General features: G+C 46.0%; 1 protein-coding gene across 2 annotated transcripts in view; it reads left to right on the forward strand.

Moving 5' to 3' along the window:
- The window catches only part of SHROOM2 (shroom family member 2), a 163,517-nt gene that overhangs the window by 74,578 nt on the left and 69,200 nt on the right, over positions 1–19,739 (forward strand). For both annotated transcript variants that reach the window (XM_030934444.1, XM_030934445.1), the window contains exon 2: positions 9,893–10,044. In XM_030934444.1, coding sequence (XP_030790304.1) covers positions 9,893–10,044 — 152 coding nt within the window. The remainder of the gene's footprint in view (positions 1–9,892; positions 10,045–19,739) is intronic.

The following is a 19,739-nucleotide window of genomic DNA, read 5'->3' on the forward strand; positions in this document are numbered from 1 at the left end:
TCCCTGAGAGTGGAGCAGCATAGCCTAGGTTCCACTGGCAGTTTGGACATGAACAAATTATAACAGCAGAATAAGTTGTAACTGTACTTGTAGCATACTTAGAGTTTGCAACATATTTTCATAATTGTTTCACTGTTATCCTCCTGGTCGTCCTAGGATGTAAGACAACCAGCTCTCACCATCATTTTTGGGGTGATAAAACCAAGAGTAGGAAGCATTTCTCCAAATCGTGTACTTAAGTGGCGGAGGCAGGTCTTCAGTACCAGATCATTCCTCATCTTTTGAAACGCTCCCTGCCCCCACCCTCTGATGTGATTATTCCCTCCTGTCTGCCACCAGGGGATCCTGTGCATGTCTGTCACTGTACTTGCCTCATGGGATTTGTATCAGCCAGGATCCAGTTGGGAGACAGAAACCACACAGTAGTTGGAACAGGAGTGCTTCATAGGAAGCGGGATTTGGTGGATTGACCACATCCCACCATGCCCCCATGCTTACGGCTTTTCTGTTTACAGAAGCAAGGTTGAACAGTTGCCACAGAGATTGTGTACATGCAAAGCTCAAAATATTTACACTACGGCTCTTTGTGAAAAAGTTTGCTCACCCCTAATGTAAAGAACTATTAACTTGTGGCAGGTTATTATCTATTATCGAGGAATTATTAACTAGTAGCTACTACAGGTAAAGAGAACTCTAAAGAATGCGAGAATAGTAGATAGAGGGAGTGGTCACTCTTTCCAGGGCTGGGGCACAGAGTACCTGAGGAAGGAAGAAATTTGGAACTCTTCTCCCCACCCCCTCCAAATCTGAGATTCGAATCTCGATGGAGGATGGTCCATTAGGTAGTGGAGAAAGTCGCTGAGGGCTACCGCTGGCTGGAGAGCAGGGAGCCACCCCCGGCATGCCAGTGAAGCTCACTAGGAAGCTGGCTGGGGTGTCTGTGGGACTTGGTGGAAAGCCACCAGGGAATTGTCTCTAAAAGTTGCTGGGAAGCTGCCCGCCAGAGCACCAGTGGAACTTGCTAGGAAGCTGCCCTTGGAGCTAGTGACACTGTGTGTGCCACATGACTGCCAGGTCCCACTGGAGCAGGCAGGGAGGAAAGCACACTAGAATGATGAAGGCAAGCCCTTTCCACTGCCCGCGTGCCTCCACTGCCCTCTGCTGATGGTGCTCAGGTGCCAGTGCTGGAGAAACGCTCACAGGGTCCTGCTCCAGGATCACCATGTGGGTAGTGAAGGTGCATTTGGGATGCAGAGGCAATGCATTGCTAACTGGCATTGTTGCAACAGGTTGTCTTCAGATCTGCATTGTAAATTCCTCTGACACACGATGGTGTTCCAGAAATCCTCCCTGAATGTTGCTCTCTGTTAACCATCTCTTAGGTGGATCTTGGCCTGTGCTCTGTGAAATTCAGGGCTGACATGATGGTCAGGATCTGGCCACATCCTGAGGCCCCAGGACCTTTGCCGCATGTGGAGAGGAGGCACACACCTTTGGGCTCTCTGCTGCCCTCCCTCCAGGAAGACCGTCACCCCTTGCCACAGAATGCACACTCCTCCTCTGGTCCCATCCAGTTGGCCTGCATTCTGAGGCTGCAGCTCCCACCTGCCTGGGGCACATTCCACCCCTACCCGTTTCTCCCAGTCGCTCCTGGGACAGTCAGCTCACCTTCCATTGCTCTGTAGAAATGTTGTCTGCCAACTCAGTCTCCACCACCTCCAGATCTTCACCTCATCTCCCAATGGCTACATCCTGATGGACTCCTCCCTCCACATTTTTGAGAACCACATGCCCCCTTTTCACCTAGCCGATCACCCAGCTGTAGGCTTTCTGTCATGACACTCCCTTGGCCTGTGTGTCCGTTAGCATGGCTTTGTCACCTGGTGCAGCCACGTCCTCGTCCTCTCCTCGTGCCTCATCCTCACGCCTCTCCTTGCCATGGGGCCTCGTGCGATGCAGCCCTCATTTTAGGGAGAGATGAAACAAGGGTTGGACCTTTGTGGACTAAATACCTCCTTGAACATCTAGTTCCAAAATACATGAGGAGGGTTTTGGTTTATTTTGTTAGTGTCATTATTATTATTATTATTTTGGTATATATTAAGAGATGGGTGCCTCACTATGTTACCTAGACAGGAGTGCAGTAGCTCTTCACAAGCGTGGTCATAGCACACTGCAGCCTCCAACTCCTGGGCTCAGGTGATCCCGCCTCAGCCTCCTGAAGAGCTTTTTTGTATTGTTTTATCATTTTTCTTGCTTTCTTACTAATTTTGTCAACTATGAGGAAAGAAATTTTTTCTTTCCTAATAGAGATTTTATGGATACTTTGGAAGATGAATACAGAGCTGTTTCAATTTGTATCCCATTCTTAATGTCCTTACAGAAAATCTAAAGAGCTATGTCTTCGGATTCTTTTCTAGGTACTCCAGAGACTTTCTAGCTGAAAACTTGGAGGCAAATTTTCCTTAAAAGGCCAGGAATTATGATTTTTTGAAGTCTCAGCGCCTTTGGGTGGTGGTTTCCATCTTTAAGAGCATGAGTCTGTCTCAGGGCGAAACTTCTGTGTAGATGACATGTTCTCAGGATATTTCACAACTTGCCTTGCTGGATGGGCCACGTTTCCTTCCCCAAGTGCCGGTACCTTCAGATGTTGACGAGCCGTCACATCAGAAGTCACAGTCACTCACCATTATCAGCAACACTGCATACTCAAGTTTTCAGCCTTTCATAGCACATTAACAGAGCGATTAGGAAAACCGACTGCCATGACCAGAAGACTTCCCGGGTGCATGCCTTTCTGACAGGGAGAGTCAGGATCAAGGAGTCCCTTTCCTTCCAAAACAGTTCTACTAAAAAACAACCCATGGGCTCACACCTATAACACCAGCACTTTGGGAGACCAAACAGGAGGTCAAGTTAGGAGGATCGCTTGAGGCCTGGAGATTGAGACCAGCCTGAGCAACATGCTGAGACCTCGTCTCTACAAAAAACAAAAATAAAAATAAACTAGCCAAGTGTGCTGACATGTGCCTGTAGTCCCACCTTCTTGGGAGGCTGAGGCAGGAGGATCGCTTGAGCCCGGGAGTTCAAGGCTGCAGTGAGCTGTGATTGCGCCACTGCACTCCAGCCTGTGCAACAGAGCGAGACCCTGTCTCAAAAACAGAAAACAAACCTATGAGTATAGGTAATTTAAGCTGCTCAAGACATGTTAAATGTATGACCATGACTGCAAATTGCCAGTCAGTATGCTTTGTGTTGTAGGATATGAAAACTGTGTGCCCAGCCTGGCACCCAAGACAGTCAAAGCCTCTCATAAAATATATACCAAAAAACAACCAGCAAATGATTTCACCGCTTTAAAAAAAAAAGCATTTATGCTTAAAAAATGGAATTAGGTGGGATTCTCTCCTTAAAAAATGTTTACAGAACTACTAAAAAACTTGCATTTACAAAACAGTTGCTGACAGTATTCCCCTGGCATATATGGGAAGGGAGACAGGGGCCACTGAGCAGCGTATGATAGTAATCAGGTTTCTTTCCTTCCTGCAGGAATCCTGGGAGCCTGGACTCTACTTGCATTTAGACTCCGCTTCCTGCGGGTCAGTCTTCAGGTTCCTGCTGAGCCACTTCAGCCCATTTGCTCTTTGCTCCCCCTTTTCTCTTTTGTGTTTTTTTCCCCTGGGGATTTTATCCTTTCCTGCTGCCTTTTTGGGCTTCATTTCCACTTCTGCAGAAGCAGGGTGAGCCAACAGCCTGGCAGACCTCTGGGCTCTGCCTTGGCCACCCCGGGTCTGACCTGACCTTCCCCTTGGGCATCTTGGCGGCGCCTGGTGCCTGCTGCCCAAAAGCCTTATGAATCTGGATGCGCTGCATCTCCCTTCCCCACCCACCCGGGCCTCTGGGACCGCAGCAGGGGCCAGGAATTTTTTTTTTTTTTTTTTTTTTTTTTTTTTTTTTTTTTTTTTTAGTCTCAACACAGTTGGGTGGGGATTTCCATCTTCTAGGGGCTTCCCTGTTATCGGAGCACAAGTCTGTCTCACAGAGAACCTTCAGTGTGGACAAGGTGTTCTCATCTATTTCCCAACGTGCCTCTTTCTTGGATGAGTCAGGTTTTCTTTCTGAAGACACCGAGCTCAATAAATTAAGCAGACTGAGAGGTGACTTCAGTGCTTGTCCTTGTCATGCAGATACTTTATCTCTGGAAAGTGAAGCATTGTTGAGGTGGTCAGAATTGATCAATTGCAGGTGTGACTCATAGCCCTTGAAATATGATACTGGACTTAAAAAAAAAAAAACAGCTGCTTTTTCTCTTCTCATTTTGATTTCTGGTCACTGTGATTTTCCAAATCCCTCAAGCTGAAAACCCTATGGCAGGTGACGTGGCCAGGTCTTCCTTCCCAGCCTCTGGAGTTGGTGCATTACTCCTGTGATTTTCTCTGCCTCTTTCCTCAAGCGTTCTGCAGAGATGTAGTGGTGGTGCCCATCAGGCTCGTTGTCCTTGTCGTTTTATTCTTATTGCCAAAGACATTCATTTGTGTGTGACTCTAAGAGTCTTCCAGAAGCAGCTGCTGTAGTGATGAGTTCATTCCCCCACTGCCATGGCTGCCTTTGCTGGGCCCCCACTGCCTGCAGGACAGCGTCCAGATTCCCATTCCAGGGCGGGGTCCTCGTCTTCCCCCACATCTGCCCTATCTTCAGACACGCCCCCGCATACACACTCATGCCTCAGGCCTCCTGCCTCCACGCCCTTCTTCATGGGGAAGCCTCTGCGGAAGGCCTTCCCAGCCTTTTCTAGTTGTCGGTTCTATTTGGAGGACTTCTTATCTCCACCTGAGACAGAGGGCACATCCCCCTCATGCTGCCACTGCAGGGACCCCATTCTTTTCAGCGTGAGCCTGCTCCCCTGCTGCACTCAGGATGCCTTTGCCCTCATGGGACCTCATTCGGATTGTCTCTTCAACGAAGTATCAACAACTTTGTTCCATAAAAGACTTTGATTAACTGTTTTTTTTCCTACTCTTCCTAGAGAAAACATTTCCATGAGAACAATGAGGCATTCTGCACGTTAGGAGACATTGAACTCTAATCAGGGCTGTAAGAGTGAGTTTCCATACAGAATATCAGTTAATAACTAAGACAACAGTATTTGCTTGGGTGTGTGGACTTGGTGCTTTGGGTCTGTGAGTGCCTACAGCATGGCACCTGGGCTGGCATCGTCATGGGTCGGGGGTGATTGACTTCCTAGCTTTTGGTAGAGGGACTTTTTGAGGTTACAGCATGCGAGAGCAAAGATTTTTCCTAAGTACTACAGGACAGAACTGCCTCATTTGTGGCTCTGGCACTCCACAGACATTAGGCGGCTGTCACTAATCGGTGCATTGCCAAGTGCTTCCTTAGCTTGTAGACCTGGTACTATGACAAAATGAGCATCATCGTGATGCTATCATGCATGCGGCACTAGGGTTGCCACAGGCCCAGTCCTTAATTAAGCCTAATTAATTCTACTGAACTTGAGAAGTTCAGTGGGGCAAAGAGAATAGAATGGAGGTTTTCAAAGCTGCTGCTGCTTTCCTGACTACTTTCCCCATAGCACCGTAAACATGTAGAGGTACTTTCTCTGGACAAGGAAGCCAGGGGAAAAAATGAAGACTTTATCTCCCAAAGCAAAACACATTTTTGCTGGGAAATGTAGGTGGAGTGTGGTGGGGGAAGGCAGATGGATGTTGTGGAATGCGGCCTTCGTATCTAGAGGGGAAGCTTTAGGAATCTTTGCAGATGAGAAGAAACAGCATCATGTTATCCTTTGCAGTGAAGTCAGAGCAACTGACAGCCCTGTCTGAGAGTCTTGCAGGACTTGCTTATACACGCGCTTGTGGGAATGAGACACATTCCCACCAAAAACCCCACCCAGTCACCACTGAGTCAGACACAGGACTGTGTCACCCTCAAGAAGTGCTGCTTCAAAAGCTGTCCCAAGACCCTGCAAGCCATTAGTCTTCATGGTTTTGTCTAAAGATTTTCCTGTGATACTCAAATTCAAGCATGTCATTGTGGAGAGGACATAATTTCATTTATTTTTGTTTTTATTTTAATTTTATTGATTTATTTTTTTTTGAGATGAAGTCTCACTCTGTCGCCCAGGCGGGAGTACAGTGGCGTGATCTCGACCACCTGCAACCTCCATCTTCCGGGTTCAAGCGACTCTCATGACTCAGTCTCCTGAGTAGCTGGGATTATAGGCATGCGCCACCAAGCCTGGCCAATTTTTTGTATTTTTAGCAGAGATGAGGTTTCACCATCTTGTTCAGGTTGGTCTCGAACTCCTGACCTCGTGATCCACCCACCTCGGCCTCCCAAAGTGCTAGGATTACAAGCATGAGCCACTGTGCCTGACCTTTTATTTTTATTTTTTTGAGACAGGGTCTCGCTCTGTCACCCAGGCTAGAGTAGGGTGGCATGATAACAGCTCACTGCAGCCTCAACCTTCTAGGCTCAAGTGATCCTCCTGCCTTAGCCTCCCAAGTACCTGGGTGCCTCCCGAGTAGCTAGGTGCCTCCTGAGTAGCTGGGTGCCACCGTAGCTGGCTAATTTTTTTACCTTTTTTTTTTTTGTAGAGACAGGATTTCTTTTGCTATATTACCCAGGCTAGTCTTGAACTCCTGGACTCAAGCGATCCTTCCACCTTGGCCTCCCAAAGTGGTGGGATTCCAGGCATGAGCCACTGCTCTCAGCCCTAGACACAATTTTAAAGCTCACCATATATCACTTTTATAGTGAGTCAAAATAGTTTCCTTGATTTTATTTTACTTTTTTTAATTTTAATTTTTTGAGACAGAGTCTCACTCTGTCGCCCAGGCTGGAGTGCAGTGGCATAATATCAGCTCACTGTAGCCTCCACCTCTCAGGAGCAAGCAATTCTCATGCCTCAGCCTCTCGAGTAGCTGGGATTACAGGCATGTGCCACCATGCCCAGCTAATTTTTGTTTGTATTTTTAGCAGAGATAGGGTTTCACCATGTTGGCCAGGCTGGTCTTGAACTCCTGACCTCAGATAATCCGCCTGCCTTGACCTCCCAAAGTGCTGGGATTACAGGCATGAGCCATCGCACCCAGCCCCTTGTTTTTAGATATTGAGGAATGCGTAACTTTTTATTGTGGTAATGAGGAAAAAGAGACTAGAAGTCTTAGGGTCTGGAGTTGGCAGCCATGGATAACACGTGGATAGAAAAAAACTTCTGCGGTCTTTCAACAAGGTGGAATTCCTGACAGGCAAGAAAAGTCACTAAGACCTGAAGTCTCCAAAAGACCAGCTCCAGGATGCCAAGAGCTTCCTTGGAATCCCTGGACCCCCAGATGTCTGTAACTTGCCTCCTTATACACACCTCATTTTTACTGTCTTTCCCACCCTGCCTGGATACTCTTATTTGGTTCAGGGGGAATAGAAATGAGCGAAGTCAGCCACATCAACATGTAGGCTTTCTAGCATTGAAATACAGATGAAAGTAGGTCATTCCAGCCACAGCACTTAGCAGTAACCTAGAGAAACAGATAGCGCCCTTCATCTCTGATCCATCTTCCTGAGGCACAGCCTGGAAGGAGCCTTTCCTCTGTGCAGAAACCTGGGGGGGGGGGGGGGGCGGGGGGAGGGTTGCTCCAGATCCCCAGCTTCCTGGCCGGCCCCTTGGTCTCCCTCTTGGGGCATGTCGAAACCCAGTCTCCACCAGGTATTGCCTGCCTTTTGCTATTCCTTGGCTGTGTGTGCAACCTTGGCGGGTGGAAGCTTATTTACAGTCTATAAAGACATCGGGATAAAATCCTCTAGAACTTTTGGAACCAGCTGGTGACTGAAAAAATTGCTGCATATTTTTGTTAGGAGTGGTTTAAAAATTTTGTTTATGGTATTGACTAGCAGTGAATAATTGCTTTATTCACAAGAGTTCAGTTGTCCTCAGATGTAGGTGGAGATTTCAGGAAAATATGCAGCTTCAGAATTGAGGCATTGTAAGTTACTTAGCACCTAGCTTCTCCTGGCCCCCCACCCCAAGAAGTAAGCTTGAATCCAAAGCACCTAGCTTTTCAACTGCCAGAAGAATGGACAGCATTAGCTTCAGGCTCACTCTTGGAAGTTATTCTCGGGTTAGCCATGGCATGCAGCTGGGTAGCAGTGAACTCAAAGGCTGTATGCTGATGTGCTTGTAACCAGTGATTTCTTCTTACTGGTTTCCTAGCAGTTTTAAAGCTTTTTGGTGTAAAACAGAGTTGGCAAACCATTTTTGGAACAAGCCCAGTAGTAAATATTTTTGGCTTTGTGGGCCAAGCGACTCAATTCTGCCCTGTAGCAATATGTAAACCAATGGGTGTGGCTGTATTCCAGTAAACCTTTGGGGGGTGGGGAAAGAAAGCAGCTGGCTCATTGGCTCACTGGCCAGTGTGCCAGAAAATGGGCAGATTAGCTGGAATGAATTGCTGTTGAGTTCCATTTTACTGTATAGGAAAATCTAGGTTAATAAAAGTTACAGAATATAGGCCTGTCACGGTGGCTCATGCCTCTGATCTCAGCACTCTGGGAGGCCCAGGCAGATGGATCACCAGGTCAAAGGAGTTCGAGACCAGCCTGGCCAATGGGGTGAAACCCTGTCTCTACTAAAAATACAAAAATTAGCTGGGCGTGGTAGCGTGCGTCTGTAATCCCAGCTACTCAGGAGGCTGAGGCAGGACAATTGCTTGAACTGGGAGGCAGAGCTTGCAGTAAGCCGAGATCACCCCACTACACTCCAGCCTGGGTGACAGAGTGAGACTCTGTCTCAAAAAAAAGAAAAAAGGGGAAAAAAAGCTATAGAACGGATGGCATTCAGGCCGTTAGGGAGTCAGTCAATACACATTGGGAGGATACTGTGTTTAGCACTGAGTAGTGAATATCTTAACATATACAGCATGGTATAATAATCAGATTAGGGCTATGACAAAAAACAGATACGTGTTAGCAAGGATATGGAGACATTGGAACCTTCATACACTGATGGTGGGAATGTAAAACGGTACAGCTACTGTAGAAAATGGCCTGGAAGCTCCTCAGGTTGTTAAATGTAGTTATAGGGCCCAGCAATTCCACTTTATAATAGCCAAAAGTAGACACTGATGAATAGATAAAATGTGGTCTCTCCATACAAGTGAATGTTATTCAGCCATAAAAAGAAATGAAGTACTGCTACATGCTACAATGTAGATGAACTTGGAAAGCATCGTGCTAAGTGAGAGAAGCCAGACCCAAGAAGCCACATATTGTATGACTCCATTTATATGAACTGTCTAGGACAGGCAAATTCATGGACACAGAAAGTACATTTGTGGTTGCCAGAGGCTGGAGGGATTAGAAGCTGAGTAGTAATGAGCACAAGGTTTCTTTCGGGGTTAGGGGAAATGCCCTAATATTGATGGTTGTGGTGGTTGTACAACTCTGAAAATACTAAAAGCCATGCTTTATTTGAGCGAATATATGGTATTTGAATTATATTTCTATAAAGCTGTTACAAAAACAGTCTAGTTCCAGGATTAATGTATGAGAAATAATTAATAAATAATTTAAAATGGTCCAAAATTATTGTCTGGTTAAAGGAAATCTAGAAAATGAATCAGTATCTTCAGGTCCCCTATTTTCCATTGTGTGTGTTCCCGAGCTTTCCCATTCCCTGGATAAACAGGAGTCGTGTCCAGGGAAGGCAGGCCAGGGTGAAGGGTATAGTGCATCCCTGATCCCCTGAGTGGTAATAAGGTCAGACCCCTGGGCCCCATTCCCGCCAAGCGTGAGGTATGTCTGTTGCTTTCCAAGGACCTGCTCTGCCTCAGGAATTACTGCTCGTGGAAGGCTCATGGAATATGCTTCTCTGTTACAGATTGAAGAGGGCAGTAAAGCCGCGGCGGTCGACAAGTTACTGGCTGGAGATGAGATCGTCGGCATCAATGACATTGGTCTCTCAGGGTTTAGACAGGAAGCGATTTGCCTGGTGAAGGGGTCCCATAAGACCCTGAAGCTGGTCGTCAAAAGGTAAGATCTGAGCTTCCTCCCACATTTACCACGACACACAGGAGTGAGTGGAACATCAAAGTGGGAGACCAGTTGTCCCACCCACATCACTGCAGAGATCTCGATTGGGACGTGCACTTAGAGTTATATGTCTTGGCCAAGCATGGGCCCAGCATCAAGTGTCCGAACAGTTCCTAATTTTATTACAACTGATTTTTATAAATGTTAATGTATTAAGTGGATTTGAATACTCATATCTTTCCTTTGGCAATATGTAGATTATTTTCTTGGCAGGCAGAAAACTGTGCTTATGCTCCCAGCGAGGTGACATGTTGTTGCCTGTCTTGTACACAAGGTGGCAGGCCACTGCGCTTTCTGTTTTCATGCTAGAAAGAGAGTGACTGTCACGAAGATGCCAGCCACCAAGGGTTTAGAGCGCTGTGCTGAGGTCTGGAGGGAGGGTCTGGAAGGAGCTGGCTGTCTATTCCTGTACATTACATGTCAGTTGGAGCTTGGATGGTTTTAAGAGGTTAGAAAGTGAACTTGGGGACATGATGCTTTTATATACAGGAACTAAAGCAATACTCCTGTGTACCACAAGAATGTTGGTGATATGTTGCTTTCAAAGAGAAATAACTCTCCACCTTGGTTTTATAGTTGGCTTATTAATAGGAAAGTGCTTACACATCCTTTTTGGCAAAATTAGCATGTTCTTTGGAAGGCTGGCTGTAAATTTTAATTAATTGACTCACATTTATTTCCATTTTTAGTACAGACATGAAGATATCTTCCTTTTTTTGAAAAAAAAATTTTTTTTCAAGTCTGGCCAAGTGAAGTTGTGTGCGTGGAGAGGAACAAAGAAATCTGTAACTGGTTGTGACTAATTATTTGTAAACACCGCGGCACTCAAACCAGCCAAGACAAATACCTAAAGGCTTTTTTGAAGTGGGGGTGATTGGAGGTGCCAAAACAGTATCCAAAGAAAAGGTTCAGAAATGAGGAAGGGCCAGATGTGGTGGCTTATACCTGTAATCCCAGCACTTTGGGAGGCCGAGGCCAGAGGATCACTTGAGCCCAGGAGTTCGATCGAGACCAACCTGGGCAACATAGTGAGGCCCCATCTCTCTAAAAAAAATTTTTTTTAATTAGCTGGGCATGATGATGCGCGTCTGTGGTCCCAGTTACTCGAGAGGTTGATATGGGAGGATTCTTTGAGCCTGGGAGGTCGAGGCTACAATGAGCCGTGAGGGTGCCACTGTACTCCAACCTGGGTGACAGAGCAAGACCCTGTCTCAAAAAAAAAAAAAAAAAAAGGAAAAACATTTTTTGCCTCATGAATTTAGCAAAGTCATCTGTAAGTGGTACATGCTATTCCTGAACACCCTTTTAACAACTCTTTGTAGATCAGAAAGTAAAATCTCAGAATGGTGGTTTCTGAGCCATTGGGGAGGGTGGGGCACGAGAGGCACCATGACACTGTGTTAGTTCCTCTGTGATCACCGTCGTAACCCTCCTATAGCAGCACGATTGTTCTTACACGATTCAGTTAACTTAGTGGAATGCTGGTGGTGGTGAGGGAAGCTTGTTCTGCAGAGGTAAGACGAGGAGTTATAAATTGGCTCCGGGGGTCATCATCCCGCTGCCAAGGCTGACTGCAACTGCCTTTTCTTCTGTCTCCTGTACTGTCTCGTTCTGGGCTCCCAGAGCCCCCAAAACACTGGACTGTGCTTGTGGTCTTACTGTCTGTCTTCTCTTCTTCGATGGAGACACCAGCTTAGTCAGCATAGCTGGCCAACTTTATATCACCAGGGCATAGCTATGCATAGAAATTCCTAGCATGGGAGTTCTTAAGTCAGAAGGTGTGTGCATTGTGAATGTTCAGAGACATTTCTGAGTTTCTCAGACCACTTTTACATCATCTCTAGCATAGGATATTTGTAGTTTGTTTGTTTGTATTCTCTGTGAATGTGATAGGTGAAATATGGTTTTATATTTACATTTGCATTTCCGTAGTTACGAGAGTGAAGTCAGGTATCGTTCCATGTGTTTAGAAGAATGGTAGATGTGATTCTTTTTTTGAGCTAGAAGTACATATTTAGTGATAAAGATAGGCAGTCTAATATCTGTTCAAAGGAAAGCCATGCCACAGGAGAACCGGTTGATGGGAGGAGAGAGAGAAGCCTCAGGGCGTCTGCTGGCTGGTTTCACTGAGTAGGTACTTAAAAGACTCTTGGGAAAAGGGATTAAACTTTTGCCCTGAAGGATCTCCGGGAGCCACTGTGTAGAATCCCCATTTTGTGTTCTGCAGACCCACTTTCCTTTAAATGAGAGATGTGGACAAAATGATAATGTGGTTTAGATAGAATTTTATTTAAGTAATATGTGTAACGAGATATAAAGCAGCAGAGTTTATTTACAAATTTTTATTTCCAAACACACTTTCAATAACTGTGTTAGGAAAAAAACCCACAAGCTGTTTTTCCTCTGCTCTCACACAACACGCAACACGGAAGACTTCTGTGACCAAATGTGCATAGAACTTCTAAGACTCCAGCTACCTTTATGTGGTTTTCCTTATTACAAAAGCACCAATGGGTGCTTTCAAAATTGTTCTTCTTAAAGCCAGAACACATATTCTTCTGTATCTAAATTTAAATCTCTATTTAAATCTCCCCGCCCTCCTCTTTCTCCATTCCTAGGCAACCACTAATCTGCCTTCTGTCTCTATGGATTAGGTAGCATTTTCTAGCATTTTATGTAGAACTCCAGGATGGAGCGTGTACCCTTACAAGTGGCTAGTTCATGAAAAGAACTCTGCAGGTAGTTCATAGATTGAGACACCAACATATTCATATTCTATATTGCTCTGCTTAAAAGCCTGATCAAATGGTAAACTAGCTCACCCAAGCCTTGTTTGATTTGTTGCAGTTGTCTGCCCCATCTGCAAAAGTATAATGAGGGAAAGAGGTACATCCATCTCAGTGTAAAGCGCAGGAATCCATGGTTGAGACAGGTTCCTGCTCTTTTGCCTAGGCTGGAGTGCAGTTGTGCAATCATAGCTCACTGTAGCCTTGAACTCTTGGGCTCAAGCGATCTTCCCAAAGTGCTGGGATTACAGGCATGAGCCATCGCACCTGGCCTCTCCATGGTTTTTTAAACGTCATTTGAATAGTGGTTCACGGATAAACTCCCCTCCCTGTAGTGACAGCTGCTACACGTCTTATTTTGTAGGCTCGTTTTATCTTTGTGTGTGTGGGGACCAGGGGACCAGGCGGCCAGGATAGGATTGCGATGGGCCACTTTCGCAAAGTGGTGGCATCTTGTTTCACAGGCATGGGCAACGCGGACCTTGTAGTCGTTGAGAAGCTGGTGCTGGGAAAGCGATGCAGGAGGAGACAGGCAGATCACTGTCTCCACAGACAAATGAGGGCCAGCGCTTCCTCTCGCCCAGCGTAGGGGGAGCTGGAGACAAAGAGCGTTTAACAGTCAGCCCTACCAAGTGCACGTATGTTCTTCTTTGTGAGGCCCAGGTGGCATCCACTGCCCGAGATGTCCGGGGAGGGGTGCTGACTGATAGTCAGATCTATCTGTTAGGTCAGGAGGAGAGGATGAGGCTGGCAGTTTTGCTTTTCTCTTTCTTCCCAGGTGGTTTGTTGTTCTGTCTCTACTTGGCTGGGGAAGTGCTCCTTGCAGGAAAGTTCAGGGCAGACGTGTAGCCTTTTAGTGTGTGTGTGTGTGTATATGTGTGTGTGCGCACGCGCGCATGCGTGTATTTCCAGTTTTTTTCCTCTGCACTGTTTTCCTGGGTGCCCAGGCCCACCCCTGGGGAGTCCTGAGCAGGTCTTGAATGGATCTGGGCTCTGGAATTTTCATACAGAGCCACAGGCCATTTCACTGGGCATTAGCAGCGGGTCTACCACTTGCTGGCCTTATGCACAAGTTCTTAGGAAGGTTAAGGCCAGAAAGTGGGTGGCACTTTGGCATTTTCCTCATTAACTTAACCCACTTGGGTTAGCACAAAAAGGACGTCTGCCTGATGCCCTCAAGCTGCTCCGGAGGAGAGGGAGGAGAGTTGGGAGGGTGGGGAAGGACTAAGAAGGGGACGGCGGCTCCTAGCTTAGCTGGGCTCATCCTCTCCACTCGGTGCTAGGGACCGTGGCTGTTGCCTGTAGCCGTCTTCTCTCTGAAATCTGCATTAACAGCTCTGGGGACAGAGTCATCCATTTTTCTCCCTTCAGAGGCAAATGGCTGTTAAGTTCAGCTTCTAAAAAGCACCTATAATTTCAAACACCCTAGGGAAAATTTCTTTTAAATATCACATCATAAATTATTTTCTAAAGCTTTGCAATTACCCTTTTGGCTTTTTCCCCAAATATGCATTATAATATTAGTTTTGTGTACAGCAAAATCCGCCTGCCACCTTGTCATGGAACCCACTCTGGGCAGTTTCTCTTGAACCAGTCATGTGTTGCGAGTCATTTTGTAGGGGCCAAATCGTGGATAGGGTTGATTCATGTCACTTCCTGCCTCTTTGCTGGCAGCCCTAAACCCTCTTGTGAATCTAATTACATCCACTAAGCTTGCATTCAGGAGCAGCTTAGCAGCAGAGGGGAGGTTTTTTGCAGCAGGCTGTAAGGGTTTGCGAGACCATGTGGTGTGGTCCTGCATTTGAAGAGAAGAGGCTGGATGTTGAGGGACAGCACTCTTGTTTGCTAGGAGCTAATTTCTTACAACATGTGTCCCCTCTTGGGCGTTGCTAAGGTGCCCTGACTGCTGCTCCAAGCCCACATTGTGCTGTGCCCCCCTCTGCTGCTGGCTCCTTGGAGCTGTCCTGGAGCAGGTGGCCCTGTAGCCCTAAGGTTGATTAGCACAGATGTTCCGGGAGCTGCTACTCACAACGGTGGCAGCAGTAAGGGGCCGCCTAAGACGTCAGCAGGTTTACATCCCCACCCCACTCCCCCAGCACCCCACCCCCTCCAGAGCTACTCCTGAGGCAGAAATGGTGTGTGGTCAGACGGAGGGCATGCTCCTTAGTGGGGACACTGGAGGATGTCAGGTGAAACCCATGCCTTCGAGGCTGTCTGATGTCTTTGTCTGTGATTCAGGAGTGGGTATTTCTATCCTGTGAACATTTGGGGGCTAATGGCTGTTTGCTACTCTGCTTATTTTCTTGTTAAAACAAAGGAGACCCTGACTCGTTTAGGCTATTTTCCATTGTGGTTTTTATTTCATTTATTTTGAGTGAAGGAAAGAAGGGAGAGAGGGAGGGAGGGAGGGTGGGAGGAAGGAAGGATGACATCTCACTCTGTTGCCCATGCTGGAGTGCAGTGGCTACTGACAGGCACAGTCATAGCTCACTGCAGCCTCCAACTCCTGGGCGCAAGTGATCCTCTTGCCTCAGCCAATTGAGTAGCTGGGACTACAGGTGCATGCCACCATGCCCAGCTTATTGTTTTTATTTTTTTAATTTAATTTTATTTTTTCTATCTTTTTGTGACAGAGTCTCATTCTGTTGCCCAGGCTGGAGTGCAGTGGCACGATCTCGGCTCACTGCAACCTTTGCCTCCCGGGTTCAAATGATTCTCGTGCTTCAGCCTCCCCAGTAGCTGGTACTATAGGCATGCGCCACCACACCTGGCTAATTTTTGTATTTTTAGTAGGGATGGGGTTTCGCCATGTTCGCCAGGCTGGTCTTGAACTCCTGGCCTCAAGGGATCTGCCCCACTTGGCCTGCCAAAGTGCTGGGATTACAGGCATCAGCCACCGCACCTGGCCAGCTTATTGTTTTTATTAAGTAAAATCAGGAGAAAAAAGAAAACCACATAGATCAAATTGTTTTATTTTGGGGAAAGTTACTTCTATTGGGGTTTTGCCTTAGTGTGTGGTTTAGGTAATTTAATCAGATGAATCAATGTTTGCAAATAGTGATGGTTTTTAATATAGTAAGACTTACAGAGAATGTTTAGCTTATTTGTGTGTTTATTTGGGGTCTCTGGAGGACCTGTTTGTGCTGTGCAGTGGGATCCACACTGTTGTACAGGTTAAGTTTATTTTGAGGTTCGAGGAATTGAGAAGTTAGCATCAGCATTAGCAATGAAGTTTAAATGACTTTTTTTTTTTTATGGGTTCTGCAAATGGCATAGGCTTTTATTTTTAAAAATGGAGCAGCTCTAATGAGATCCACCAAATTGAAAGCCCTGAGCTTTAGGAGAAAAGGTTGATCTACACTGGTTGAATTCCCGGTTTGCTATTGGCTTGGAAAGAAGAGTGTTCTGGTGAAATTTTGAGAGCAGACCCTGGGAATGTCCTCCCTTGAGACTGGAGGGCGCAGGGATCTGGGGACAGGTCTTCGTGTCTGTCGTCTGGGAGGTAGTGTCCTGCGAGAGGCAGCAGCCCAGCAGACACCAAGGGCCCCTGGGCTCGCATGCTGACCTCTTAGTGGGCTTGGCAGGGCAGGAGGCCCACATGTGGCTTCTGTCCAGTGTGCCAGTTGCCCTCGCAGTCACCCCTGAAGGACAGGTAGATGAGGCCTTTGCAGGTTGAGACGCCCCCAGAGGCTCTGTCCGTCCCACATTGAGCACACTGAGCGGGTCCCCTCTCTGTCCATCCCATCCTTGGCTGTGGCAGCACTGGCATGCTGTGGCATGCTCTGCTCTGCACTGGCCACTTTGTCCAGATGGAGACAAACACCGGTTTCAGTGTGTTGCCAAGGGGCAGGGAGAGGTGATATTGGCAGAGCCATGAGCGATGGTTGCCCGGCAGGTCATAAAGGTAGAATAAATGTCGCCTCTTCTTAGAACTGTCGCCTGAAGCCCGGTTACGACTCATACCCCTTGTTTCCAAGGTGGGAGAGTTTGGGGGAAGAAATGAAGTACCCGACACAGCCTTGGCCCTTTCTACAAAGTGACGGGCATACTTTATCTGTAACAAAAGCCTTTTGTTTGTTTGTTTATTTGTTTTTTATACTTTATATTCTAGGGTACATGTGCACAACATGCAGGTTTGTTACATGTGTATACATGTGCCATGTTGGTGTGCTGCACCCATTAACTGGTCATTTACATTAGGTATATCTCCTAATGCTATCCCTCCCCCGTCCCCCCACCCCCACCCCACAACAGGTCCCGGTGTGTGATGTTCCCCTTCCTGTGTCCAAGTGTTCTCATTGTTCAGTTCCCACCTATGAGTGAGAACATGTGGCGTCTGGTTTTCTGTTCTTGCAGTAGTTTGCTGAGAATGATGGTTTCCAGCTGCATTCATGTCCCTACAAAGGACATGAACTCTTCCTTTTTTATGGCTGCATAGTATGCCATGGTGTATATGTGCCACATTTTCTTAATCCAGTCTGTCATGGATGGACATTTGCGTTGGTTCCAAGTCTTTGCTATTGTGAATAGTGCCACAATAAACATACGTGTGCATGTGTCTTTATAGCAGCATGATTTATAATCCTTTGGGTATATCCCCAGTAATGGGATGGCTGGGTCAAATGGTATTTCCAGTTCTAGATCCTTGAGGAATCGCCACACTATCTTCCACAATGGTTGAACTAGTTTACAGTCCCACCAACAGTATAAAAGTGTTCCTGTTTCTCCACATCCTCTCCAGCACCTGTTGTTTCCTGACTTTTTAATGATCGCCATTCTAACTGGTGTGAGATGGTATCTCATTGTGGTTTTGATTTGCATTTCTTTGATGGCTAGTGATGATGAGCATTTTTTCATGTGTCTGTTGGCTGCATAAATGTCTTCTTTGGAGAAGTGTCTGTTCATATCCTTTGCCCACTTTTTGATGGGGTTGTTTGTTTTTTTCTTGTAAATTTGTTTGAGTTCTTTGTAGGTTCTGGATATTAGCCCTTTGTCAGATGAGTAGATTGCAAAAATTTTCTCCCATTCTGTAGGTTGCCTGTTCCCTCTGATGGTAGTTTCTTTTGCTGTGCAGAAGCTCTTTAGTTTAATTAGATCCCATTTGTCAATTTTGGCTTTTGTTGCCATTGCTTTTGGTGTTTTAGACATGAAGTCCTTGCCCATGCCTATGTCCTGAATGGTATTGCCTGGGTTTTCTTCTAGGGTTTTTATGGTTTTAGGTCTAACGTTTAAGTCTCTAAACGTTTCCGCTTTCTACTTATGGCTAGCCAGTTTTCCCAGCACCATTTATTAAATAGGGAATCCTTTCCCCATTTCTTGTTTTTGTCAGGTTTGTGAAAGATCAGATGGTTGTAGATGTATGGTATTATTTCTGAGGGCTCTGTTCTGTTCCATTGGTCTATGTCTCTGTTTTGGTACCAGTACCATGCTGTTTTGGTTACTGTAGCCTTGTAGTATAGTTTGAGGTCAGGTAGCGTGATGCCTCCAGCTTTGTTCTTTTGGCTTAGGATTGTCTTGGCAATGCAGGCTCTTTTTTGGTTCCATATGAACTTTAAAGTAGTTTTTTCCAATTATGTGCAGGAAGTCATTGGTAGCTTAATAGGGATGGCATTGAATCTATAAATTACCTTGGGCAGTATGGCCATTTTCACAATATTGATTCTTCCTATCCATGAGCATAGAATGTTCTTCCATTTGTTTGTATCCTCTTTGATTTCACTGAGCAGTGGTTTGTAGTTCTCCTTGAAGAGGTCCTTCACATCCCTTGTAAGTTGGATTCCTAGGTATTTTATTCTCTTTGAAGCAATTGTGAATGGGAGTGCACTCATGATTTGGCTCTCTGTTTGTCTGTTATTGGTGTATAAGAATGCTTGTGATTTTTGCACATTGATTTTGTATCCTGAGACTTTGCTGAAGTTGCTTATCAGCTTAAGGAGATTTTGGAAAAGCCTGTTTTTTGTTGTTGTTGTTGTTTGTTTGTTTGTTTTAATGTCACTTGCTAATTTATTCACACAAAGAAAATGCTCCATAATGAAAACAACTTCATCCCATGTCTCTCTCCCACCCAGACAGACACACTCACATCCCTCCTGTCCCCAACTGCAAGATGCATTCCTACGTCTTGGCTATCTTTTAGAACCAAACCCTCATAAAAACCATTTAGAATAGTTGCCTGATAACTTGGTTTTATTGCTAAAGAAAGCCTGTTTGTGGCAGTTAGAGTCCAAAGGCCTTTTGAATGGAATGTAGTGGCGTGTTTAAGGAGAGTGCTCAGAAGGATTTGCTGAATGGTAGTCATGACAGCATTGGTGGGGTTGTGAAATGGGCTGATTAAATAACTCAAGTAGTTCCGGCATCCAGACCATGTTTTAGTAAGGTAGCCAGTGTCATGGACAGGGCAGGTGGCAATAGTTCTTTGCACCACGGAGGGTGGTTGTACCATTTACTCTGCTGGTTGTGGGTGTGCTTGCCTTTAATAATAGGGAAAGCAAGGTCATTGGTCTGCAGCTGTAGTAAATGACAAAAAAGAGGAAGGAATCAGATCTTTCTTCGGTGATTTCACTACTTTGATTTGCCAACTATGACATGATGGTTTATTAGATGTAAAGACACAGAAGAAAGTTCTCTGGCTCAATGCCCTTGCAAAGAAAAGGATGCCTCCCACCCTCTTGGTGAGATGATAAGTGATCAAATAAGGAAAGATTTTTTTCAGTCACTCGGCACATGTCAATCACATGTGAGTGGACGTCTGGCTTGCCATAGTGACCACACATACAGTGGTATTTAACAGTTCTCTGAATGTGTGTAGGATCTGTAAAAGGTTTGGAATAAAAGCACACGCTTCCTTTG

The sequence above is a fragment of the Rhinopithecus roxellana genome, chromosome 7, assembly GCF_007565055.1.
Source record: "Rhinopithecus roxellana isolate Shanxi Qingling chromosome 7, ASM756505v1, whole genome shotgun sequence".
Classification (NCBI taxonomy): Eukaryota; Metazoa; Chordata; class Mammalia; order Primates; family Cercopithecidae; genus Rhinopithecus; species Rhinopithecus roxellana.